An 11,641-nucleotide genomic window follows, 5' to 3' on the forward strand; every position below is an offset into this window, starting at 1 on the left:
ATTTAAAACTGTTCCCCGCTTTCACTGAGAAGTTGGTTTTGCCATATTGTGATAAAGATTAAATTTATCAAATATTCATTCAGTTATAGTTATTCAAATTTCTTTTTTTTTCTTTCAAACTATCACTTTATATGAATCAATATTGCATTTTATAAACTGATTTTTAAAGAAGGCAACGTGGGGAAAGAAGTGAAATTTGCTCTCAGGAAACCTTGCATCCAAATCAGTTCATTAATTAAGAAAAAATATTTCAGAGTGCAGGAGTCTCCAAAGCCAAAGGAGGCTAAACTTGGGACCCCAGGCCCCTCAATGCATGCAGTGTATCACTCGGGAACCCCTCTTCAATTTTTAGACATCTAATGTTATTCTTTGTAAATCATGACTGTTTTAAACCTTGTCGCTTGACATAGGATATAGGGAATGGATCTCACAGGACCGTTTTCCAGCCATGATTATCAAATTGGCGTGAGGCGCAAAGGGGATGTGACAGTGTGAAATTAAATTAGCAAATTAGGACTTCAGCTGAGAGCTGTTTTGACACTGCTTCTAATTTGCCAACACTTAAATATGTAACAAATATGATGTACAAATGCTGAAAATTCTCTGAAAGTTCTGGACAGACTTTATGAACAGAATATGCATGTTTGGCCTATTGTAAATCTTTCAGCTCTCTCTCTGTCAGTCTGTCTGCCTCCCTCTCATGCCGCTCTGTGTTATTTCAAAAGGTCAGAAGCATAAATCGCCAGCCAAGTTCAATTAAAGTCACAGGCAAAATTGTCAGTTGATGAGTGTTTGTGGGTGTGTGTTTGTGTCTCCGGTTACAGAAAGAAAAGGTTAGGCTAAAGAATTACTCTTCCCCGGACTGAACCAGAGCCAGTGGCCTTTTCCAAAACTGACCCTTAGTTGAGCATTCAGTCGGCGGCAAACAGCCATGAGCTCTTTCCAATTAGATGGACACAGAAAAAAAAGCTGCTTATTGTCAGCATTTAACTAATATGCTTGATCTCACCACCTAACCGACTTTTCAGACCAATCTCAGATCACTCACTCACCACTGGCAATTGTGGAACTACTTACTGTCAGTACTTCAATCCAGATCTAGATAGTCATGCAACTGAATCCTTGTATCCTACCCATGTCCACGGTGATTCAATCAGATTCACTACCAAAATGCATTTAATGTTGGATTACGGAGTGGTTTCTTGTCCCAAGCCCTGGAGAAAGTTTAAAGTGATTGTACTTGTGACAAGGATTTACTGGTTTACTATTTACCCCTGCCAGACATTTACTTGGTAGCCTTCACAAAGTAAAAAGATCAAAAAGTGTGCCGTTGACTGGTGACTCTTTTCATCAAAAGCATGTTTGAAATCAATCCCAGCTCCATAGGAGGGTTTGGCCAACCTATTTATGAGCTTGGCCCCATCACTAAACTCGAACCCACCATTTAGCTCACCAAGAACGTCTATGGACCACCTCACATCACAGAGCTGAAGTCTATGTGAAATATGGAGTGATAAACCATTTCTAGCACTTTCATTTCATGTTTTCTAATTATTTTTCTGTTGCAGTCCCTACCTTCTGCTGATTTTCCCAAGGTGTCAATCAGTAGCCTACCATCTATATTTCCAGTTCTTGAATTTCACGTTAATTAAACAGTCCAAAAGCACTGCTAAGTTTTCTTAGTTTGTATAACTTTACTTGTCTATGTTTGCTCGTTCCAGTCAGACTGCGAGACTGTTCATTAGTGCAGTTTTTAGTAACGCTTTCTGCAGACATCACTACACCAGTAGGTGGCGGCACGTGACTGTTTTTATGAGTAAATCGTTTAACCAGTCAACTGGTTCGTTCAAATACATTGATTCATTCAGCAACGAAATTCAATGGTTGAGGGAATCATTGAATCATTCAGTTAACCAATTGTTCAAAAACGCTGATTAATTTAGGAATGACACACCAATATGTTGCTCGGAAACACTACTGTTAGTTTTTGTCAATAATTTGTATAAAATGAGGGATACTCAAAATTAACTTCTTTCTTTATTGAATTGTTGTATAATGGTGGATAAGAAAATGGGTGACTAGTTTACATGGGCTAAATATCTTGTTCTTACTATACAATATATATTGTATAATATATACATTTTTAACCTGTTACTAAATAGTCACATATTGTTTTTTGATAAATGCATTGTGAATTTAATTGCTATAGCTTAAATGTGAAACGTACAGTTGAAATCACTTTTTTGTTTGGTTTGTTGGATGTGCTTTAGTTCTATTAATAGATCACCAAAACCTTCAACCATCTCACACTCATTCGCTCTGTTTTTGGGCCTATTTGTCAGTTTCTCTCTCTCCATCTGTAATGTTTCTGTTTATATGAGTGAGTGAGTGGATGTCTTTAAATTATTTAGTGAGAGTAACCGGAGGCCACATACAGGATGAGATCTTTTTGTATTCATCCTCTCAATGGGCTTGACTGAATAATGCATATCTGAGAGTAATATGAAAGTAGGAACTGGATGAGAACATTTGACATAAACACAATACAGCCACGGGCATGTTATAGTTGAGCAATAATGTTATTATGATGTCTAACTCAATGGGTGGGGGATGGTGGTCATATTTGAGGAATTTTATATTCTTTTTCCTTTTGCTTTCTTTTAGGTAAACACAGGCTTTGTCTCAGCAGGGGCTAAAGACATCTGACACTGCTCAGCATGAGCAGAAAACATTTACAGATACTATTTTATCAATTTGTATTATTATAAAGATCATGTGATATGTTTTACCACAAATTCAGTCCTTTTAGCCATCTTAAGATATTTGCTGTTGTACATCTGTTTTAATACATTGTGTCAGAACTGTTTTACATGTCATTTCACAAATATTTCGCTGTGCTTCTATTATATTATGTTTATTTTTTTTGTCCTAACTTCTCTGAAAACTCTTCAAGCTGAAGGCTTAGTTTGTAGCTATAGCTTATACAGAGTTTTAGAATAACAGGCTTTAATTTAAGATCCAGTATAAACTAGGGTTCTTATCTTATTTTCTCTACTAAAGAGAACCAAAACAACCAAAGCCTTTGCGCCATGTGAGATTAATGGATCATAAAGTTGGAGATAAGTGCGCATGCAAACTGCCAAGGACAACCGGTCAGCAAGAAATACTCCATCAAGCTTTGTAATTCTCCGGTCAACTTGAATCTATGATTCATGGTTTTCGCTCTCAAAAGACACATTTTCCCTGTTATCTGGATACTGTAGTATGGTGTAACCTGGCTCCATTGGGTTTTTTTATTAGGCTTTTTTCTTCACACTTCCAAGTTATGTCTGATCTAATAGCATCTAGCTCCCATAAATCTGTACTGCATGGAGATTCATTGTTGTAGGCAAAATAGACCTCCTCTAGCTCACACTCAATATGGCTCTTGCTCTCTTCTCTAACCCAGAGGCTCATCAACACGATCCATGTAATAAGTTCTGTTGTTGTCACTCTCATTTCACTCTCCATGTGTGCTTCTTCATTCCTTTCTGTTTAGATATGTTCCTCCTTGTCCCATGTGAGCCATCCATCCTTCATTCTCTGTCTCACGGCCTCACAAGAAAAAGAAGAAAAAGGCCTCCAGAGCTTGGGCTTTACAGAGTGTTGTGTTCAAGTGGCCGTCACTTTGATTATCACAGTGCATAAAACTATTGAATAATTCATTGGCTTTTGTTAGTGTATGTACTGTATTTAATACATAAAACCTACACAGAAAAAAGAAGCAGTGGTTCTAAAGTTATATCCTATGCTACATATTTTTAATAGTGATTTGCCAGTTTAATGTTTTAAGTGCAATAGGCTTTATCTACTGAAACGTAAAGATGACGTGCTTAAACAATACATTCTTTAATCAAACTACATTAACATATTCTTTGATGTCAGAGTTGAAAATTGCCTTCAGATTCACAAAGGCCAGGATAAAGACTTCTTCCTCTGCATAATTAACACTGACCTGTTTGATAGTGTCCTCCTTTTCATAACATTCTCTTGTTGTAATCTTAAACTGGGTAATTTTCTTTCAAGCTTTTACACCACTGCTGAAACTGAAATAATACTGATTTAGTGAACTTGTATTCTGTGTGTGATGTAATTATACATATAAAGCACTTTTCCGTTTTGAATGAAAAGTGTAACAATTATGTGCTTAAGCTGCCTTAGTCTGCACATTTATTTATGTATTTTATTGGAAACTGAGGAAATGAGACACTGCTGGGACCTAGGAACAGAACCTCTTTGACCACCTCGGTACACTGGTAGCATTACAACAGCCTTAGTCAAAAGAGCATTGTTGATCAGTCATGGCTGAAAAACAAGAACTGACCTTACACATCCTTTTTTATTTCTTCATTTCAAAAGGTTGTAGTTTCAGTGAGTTTTGTTTGTTCTCATTCAATCTTTGTCTTCTTAGCCTCAAAAGAACGTTAGAATCAGTGTTATTTTAGAAATATTCTATTAATATTTTTATTGTTATAATTTAAGTTTTCATTGTAATTTTAGTTTTAGTAATGTTATGTAATTTTGTCATTTTTTCCTAATATTAAAATTTCTAAGTTGTTTTTGTAATATTTTATTTTATTTCATTTAAAATAAATGGAATACATTTTAAATTTATTTAATTTTTAATTTAAATTAAAATTTTCAGTTTTCAGTAACACGTTTTAATAGTTGTAGTAGTTTTAGTAAGCAATAACAACAGTGATTAGAACAGAACATATATATACATGACTTCAGTAACAAGTTGTAGTAGTTTTAGTAAGCAATAACAACAGTGATTAGAACAGAACATATATATACATTATATACATGATATATATATATATATTCAGATTTATGCATTAGTTTCAGATGAAGTCCTGCAAGCATTGCATGGGACTTGAAATGCAATATCAAGACATAAAGAGCAGGCTGCTGAGGAAGGTCACATCTGTTTCCCATGTATCAAAATACCAAATGGATTTGCAATCAAATTTCCCTTCTGCTGCATGTGAAATGACGGTTCATGGAACATTATTTACAGTGTTCAACATCTGAATTTTGTTTCTCTTCACAATGAGGATTGAAGTGGGTCTTATATGAATGAAATCAAATGTCTTATATGTAAACTTCACAATTACTCGCAGAGAATATATTTGACTGTTGAGCAAAAAAAATGTTTTAAAAATGATGCATGCAATGCATCAATTTGTTTGAGTGTGTTGCATCCAACACAGGTGTTTAACTCATAAACTGCATGGACAGATTAAATACCAATGTATTCATAACCTCTGGCTTCTTCAGACCGACTTTTCTTGGAGTCAGTGCACTGTAAGGTTTCCAGGTCTGGTGAATGCAAGTAACCAGTGTTGGAAGTTGGAACGATTCCATTTCCAGTGCCTTAGCTCTTCTGGATCCATTGTCTCATACGTGGTAACCACATGTTTTCCCTGTTTTAAAGTTGTTACGCTGGCATGCTGCTTCAATTCATGTTGTCCGCCAACTAACAATCATTGTCTTTTCAAACTTCAGCTCTCTGAATACAACGAAGTCTTTATTGCTGTTGCTGAATTTGAAAAAACTACCTTAGTCACCATTCAATTTAATTGATTTCAAAGAAAGTGAACGGTGACTGTCTCTGTTAGTCCATAAAATCTCCTTTAATGTTCCACAGAAGAAACAAAGCAATACATGTTTGAAACGTCATGATGCTGCGCAAATTATTATAGATTTTTTTTTCCCTGGGTGGATCAACTATGCCTTTAAGATTACACTCACGTCGCCCGGAAGCTGCTGCTGAGGACAAATGCAAGTTCGAGGCGCGCGCTTGTGAGCGTGAATGACAGACGCACTCACGCAACTCGTTCGTTTGGTAAGATATGTTTGTTGAGATATTCTTTGATGCCGCTTTTGTGTTCACGAACTACAGTTTGGAAATAACTCCTAAACATCAGTCACAAGTACCTCTCGGTAAGTTGTTAAATTAATTAACTCGCGTACGCACAGCTCGTTGGCTGTTACGCCTTTTAAACATTATTTCGCTTGTGCGTAATTCCCCAATGTGAGTTTATTCTTGTTTTAAGTAATTAACCAAACAATAAACACAACCGAAGTAGGTTTGTGTTCAAATACTCTCGAGGAATTAATAAAGTGTTAATGAGCTAAAGCTGCTTCTCCTCATCAAAACCTGTTGGTGGTTTGTTTTTGTCAGTTTGTTTATCGATTTCCGAGAAAAGTATTTTTGAATCGTTTTTATGTTCTTATTTCTTTCGTTTTACTTTAAGCGTTGCAGTTAGACAGCACGACTATCATTTTGTAATGTTTCTTTAGTTTACTTCAAGGTTTCTTGAGTTAAAGAGCGAGCAGAATGCAATTTGAGCAATTGAATGATGGTTGTGCTCACACGTGAAAAGTTTGCAAAATAGACCGTGAACTAAAGTATTGAACTTTATTGAAGTGTATCCGTAAGATAAGAACAGAACGAGTTTTCGAAGCGCCATGTAAAGCATATCCAATGGTCTGGTTATCCTTCGTTGTGGCTAAAGGAAGGCTCGCTCCCGTTACTTGATACACTGCATATTTCCCAGCTGGGGTGCGCGGTCATGAAGCGCGCTCCTGGGGAGATGCATCTCTCAAAAGCAGAGAAATGACGCTCGTATGACGTCACGGACTCTGCATTTGGGTGTACATTCTAAACATTCTAAAACATGAATCTTACTCTATTAGTTGTACACAACTAATGTAAAAGTTAGTTGTATCTATGTAAAAAGGGTTAGGGTTAGTTTAAAGGGGTCATATGATGCGATTTCAAGTTTTCCTTTCTCTTTGGAGTGTTACAAGCTGATTGTGCATAGATAAGATCCCTGAAGTTGCAAAGACTAAAGTCTCAAAACCAAAGAGATATTCTTATCAAAGTTAAGACTCTGCCACACCCCCCTAAAACGGCTCGTTCTAACACGCCCCCACATATCTAGGTCACTATGTGGAATATATATATATATTCAGATTTATGCATTAGTTTCAGATGAAGTCCTGCAAGCATTGCATGGGACTTGAAATGCAATATCAAGACATAAAGAGCAGGCTGCTGAGGAAGGTCACATCTGTTTCCCATGTATCAAAATACCAAATGGATTTGCAATCAAATTTCCCTTCTGCTGCATGTGAAATGACGGTTCATGGAACATTATTTACAGTGTTCAACATCTGAATTTTGTTTCTCTTCACAATGAGGATTGAAGTGGGTCTTATATGAATGAAATCAAATGTCTTATATGTAAACTTCACAATTACTCGCAGAGAATATATTTGACTGTTGAGCAAAAAAAATGTTTTAAAAATGATGCATGCAATGCATCAATTTGTTTGAGTGTGTTGCATCCAACACAGGTGTTTAACTCATAAACTGCATGGACAGATTAAATACCAATGTATTCATAACCTCTGGCTTCTTCAGACCGACTTTTCTTGGAGTCAGTGCACTGTAAGGTTTCCAGGTCTGGTGAATGCAAGTAACCAGTGTTGGAAGTTGGAACGATTCCATTTCCAGTGCCTTAGCTCTTCTGGATCCATTGTCTCATACGTGGTAACCACATGTTTTCCCTGTTTTAAAGTTGTTACGCTGGCATGCTGCTTCAATTCATGTTGTCCGCCAACTAACAATCATTGTCTTTTCAAACTTCAGCTCTCTGAATACAACGAAGTCTTTATTGCTGTTGCTGAATTTGAAAAAACTACCTTAGTCACCATTCAATTTAATTGATTTCAAAGAAAGTGAACGGTGACTGTCTCTGTTAGTCCATAAAATCTCCTTTAATGTTCCACAGAAGAAACAAAGCAATACATGTTTGAAACGTCATGATGCTGCGCAAATTATTATAGATTTTTTTTTCCCTGGGTGGATCAACTATGCCTTTAAGATTACACTCACGTCGCCCGGAAGCTGCTGCTGAGGACAAATGCAAGTTCGAGGCGCGCGCTTGTGAGCGTGAATGACAGACGCACTCACGCAACTCGTTCGTTTGGTAAGATATGTTTGTTGAGATATTCTTTGATGCCGCTTTTGTGTTCACGAACTACAGTTTGGAAATAACTCCTAAACATCAGTCACAAGTACCTCTCGGTAAGTTGTTAAATTAATTAACTCGCGTACGCACAGCTCGTTGGCTGTTACGCCTTTTAAACATTATTTCGCTTGTGCGTAATTCCCCAATGTGAGTTTATTCTTGTTTTAAGTAATTAACCAAACAATAAACACAACCGAAGTAGGTTTGTGTTCAAATACTCTCGAGGAATTAATAAAGTGTTAATGAGCTAAAGCTGCTTCTCCTCATCAAAACCTGTTGGTGGTTTGTTTTTGTCAGTTTGTTTATCGATTTCCGAGAAAAGTATTTTTGAATCGTTTTTATGTTCTTATTTCTTTCGTTTTACTTTAAGCGTTGCAGTTAGACAGCACGACTATCATTTTGTAATGTTTCTTTAGTTTACTTCAAGGTTTCTTGAGTTAAAGAGCGAGCAGAATGCAATTTGAGCAATTGAATGATGGTTGTGCTCACACGTGAAAAGTTTGCAAAATAGACCGTGAACTAAAGTATTGAACTTTATTGAAGTGTATCCGTAAGATAAGAACAGAACGAGTTTTCGAAGCGCCATGTAAAGCATATCCAATGGTCTGGTTATCCTTCGTTGTGGCTAAAGGAAGGCTCGCTCCCGTTACTTGATACACTGCATATTTCCCAGCTGGGGTGCGCGGTCATGAAGCGCGCTCCTGGGGAGATGCATCTCTCAAAAGCAGAGAAATGACGCTCGTATGACGTCACGGACTCTGCATTTGGGTGTACATTCTAAACATTCTAAAACATGAATCTTACTCTATTAGTTGTACACAACTAATGTAAAAGTTAGTTGTATCTATGTAAAAAGGGTTAGGGTTAGTTTAAAGGGGTCATATGATGCGATTTCAAGTTTTCCTTTCTCTTTGGAGTGTTACAAGCTGATTGTGCATAGATAAGATCCCTGAAGTTGCAAAGACTAAAGTCTCAAAACCAAAGAGATATTCTTATCAAAGTTAAGACTCTGCCACACCCCCCTAAAACGGCTCGTTCTAACACGCCCCCACATATCTAGGTCACTATGTGGAAATATTTGCGTAACGCCGCCCAAATGTTCACGCAAAGAAAGAAGGCGTGGTTTCAGTAACCGCAGTTAGTGTTGAAGCAACCATGTCAGGGAGACGCTGTGGCATCATATGACCCCTTTAAACTACTTTATAGTTTAAGAGCTCTATGTACATACAGTTAGCGCACAAAGTAACAAAACAAAACCAGTCTTTGCTGTGCTGCACTGGATTATTTTATGATCCAGTCTCATTTGCGTTGATCTAATATAACACCATCACTGATGCTGCTTTATGACTTTGTGGTTCCTTTTTGAATTTAGTTCTGCTAGAAACAACTTCATTTTTACATGTGGGTAGTTGGTCTGAATTGGTTATGGGAAGTTGTTCTCTGTGACATGCTGTAGGCCATCTAAAACTATTTTAAACAACATTTGCATAATGCATTTATATAATTAGGCAATCAGTTTTATGACATCCTATTGAGAGACTGTATGTATTTTACTTGAAAATAAGAAGTCAATGAAAAAGTGGACTAGTTACAGGACCTAAAATACACTTTCCCTTATACCTTCAAATATGTTTTAAACTTAAACCTTATATTGATTTAAAAAAAAAAAATAACATACATTGTTTTGAATCCAAGTTCATTACTTTAACACATGGATTTTATTAGAATGCATGTATGCATATGGCTGACAGCGAGCATTTGTGATCTGCCCTGCCCTTTACTGTAAGCGAACAGTAATAAATGTAAGTGTGTAATCTCTTACCATTACATTTGAATTATGAAACCTTGTTTTGCATTTACAAAGGCTATGAAACAGGCTGTCAAGTCAGTTTGGTTGAGAAATGGCTAATATTCATATGATAAACTTATACAATAAAAAGTGGCAAAACAATAATAGGAGCATTTTGTTATCAGGTCTTTTTACTTGTATTCAGGGTGTGCCTGGGTTGCATTTGGAAACCCTCCTGAGCTTTAACGATTTCCTGCATGGCCTTTAAAATCTGAGTTTAATGGGTTTTGTAATGCTGGCAGCTATTAGCATAGATCTTCAACCAGAGAGAGAGAGTGAGAAAATGAAGGGCTTAGAGATTGGTATAGACTGAAACGGAGACAAGTGGCCCAGTGATGTAGGTCTGTTTTTATACTCCAAAGACATTAAAGGGGTCATATGATGCTGCTAAAAAGAACATTATTTTGTGTATTTGGTGTAATGAAATGTGTTTATGTGGTTTAAAGTTAAAAACTTTTGGAAGACCAAACAAAGTAGTTTCGCTTTCACAACGAAAGGAATAGTGCACCCAAAAATTTAAATTTACTCACCCTTGGGCTATCTAAGATGTAAATGAGTTTATTTCTTCATCAAAATGCATTTGGAAAAATTTAGCATGACATCATTTGTTCTCAAATGTATTCTCTGCAGTGAATGGGTACCATCAGAATGTGAGTTAAAAAAACTGATAAAAACATCACAATAATCCACAATCAGTTCGCATGACTGCAGTCCATCAGTTAACAAGTGAAAAGTTGCATGTTTTTAAGAAACAAATCTGTCAAGGCATTTTAACATGAAACTTTTGCTTCTGGCCAAATATGAGTCCACGATCAATCATAAGAAACTGAAGAAATCCTTTGCCTGCTGTCCTCACATAAAAATCCACTGACATATTTATTTAGGAGGTTTTTGGATTGTTTTCACTTGTAAACAGTACTTGAACTGTGCATGTTTCTCTCTTGATTCCGACAAGATTACTTTTTCACTGGAGAAAGCAAATCATGGATACAGGAATCATATTTTAGCCAGAAACAATGGTTTGAAGTTAAACGATGTCTTAATAATGGATTTGTATGTTACAAACATGCAGCTTTTTGCTTCACAAGACGTTAGTTGATGGACTGGAGTTGAGTCAATTGCTTTGTGGTGTTTTTATCAGCTGTTTAAACTCTCATTCTGATGGCACCCATTCACTGCAGAGGATCTGTTAGTGAACAAATGATGTAATGCTAAATTTCTACAAATCTGTTCCAAAGAAGAAGCAAACACATTTACATCTTAACTCTTTCCCCACCAGCATTTTGCCAGTTACCACCAGCGATTTTGATGATTTTCACTAAAATTTGATGGCCTCCAGTATATTTTGCTGTATGAATATTTGAATATGCAATACACCAAAATAAAGATCAGAGCCTCTACTTTTAAACAAAAAAAATCTGTTTTATTCTAGCTTAAAGCATTCTTTTTTTTTTTATCAACACTTCAATATAGTTTTGAGCAAAGAGTTGAGAAAAGCACATTTTTTATCAAAAACTACATCTGGATAATGTTCAGTATGATTATCAAAGCATAAATCCAGTAAATCGCTTCCATCAACACCTCCAAAGCTTGCACAGACATATACCACTTCCTGGATCAACATTTTACTCCGTAACATTATGCAGATTTCATTTATATGCTGTCTATTGCTGATAATCGCATTATTTTTCATATGCATCTGTTTACATAA

At 36.3% G+C, this 11,641-nt stretch overlaps 1 protein-coding gene across 3 annotated transcripts in view; it reads left to right on the forward strand.

Annotated features, from left to right (window-relative positions):
* The first annotated feature begins 7,985 nt into the window (after window positions 1–7,985).
* The window catches only part of LOC107686370 (supervillin-like), a 100,571-nt gene continuing 96,915 nt past the window's right edge, over window positions 7,986–11,641 (forward strand). For 2 of the 3 annotated variants that reach the window (XM_016483335.1, XM_016483336.1), the window contains exon 1: window positions 7,987–8,137. In XM_016483335.1, coding sequence (XP_016338821.1) covers window positions 8,047–8,137 — 91 coding nt within the window. In that variant the 5' untranslated portion in view covers window positions 7,987–8,046. Of the gene's footprint in view, window positions 8,138–11,641 lie in introns of all 3 variants that reach the window. The other variant, XM_016483333.1, reaches the window with a different exon arrangement.

Source organism: Sinocyclocheilus anshuiensis, unplaced genomic scaffold, assembly GCF_001515605.1.
Source record: "Sinocyclocheilus anshuiensis isolate Anshui unplaced genomic scaffold, SAMN03320099.WGS_v1.1 scaffold1319, whole genome shotgun sequence".
Lineage (NCBI taxonomy): Eukaryota > Metazoa > Chordata > Actinopteri > Cypriniformes > Cyprinidae > Sinocyclocheilus > Sinocyclocheilus anshuiensis.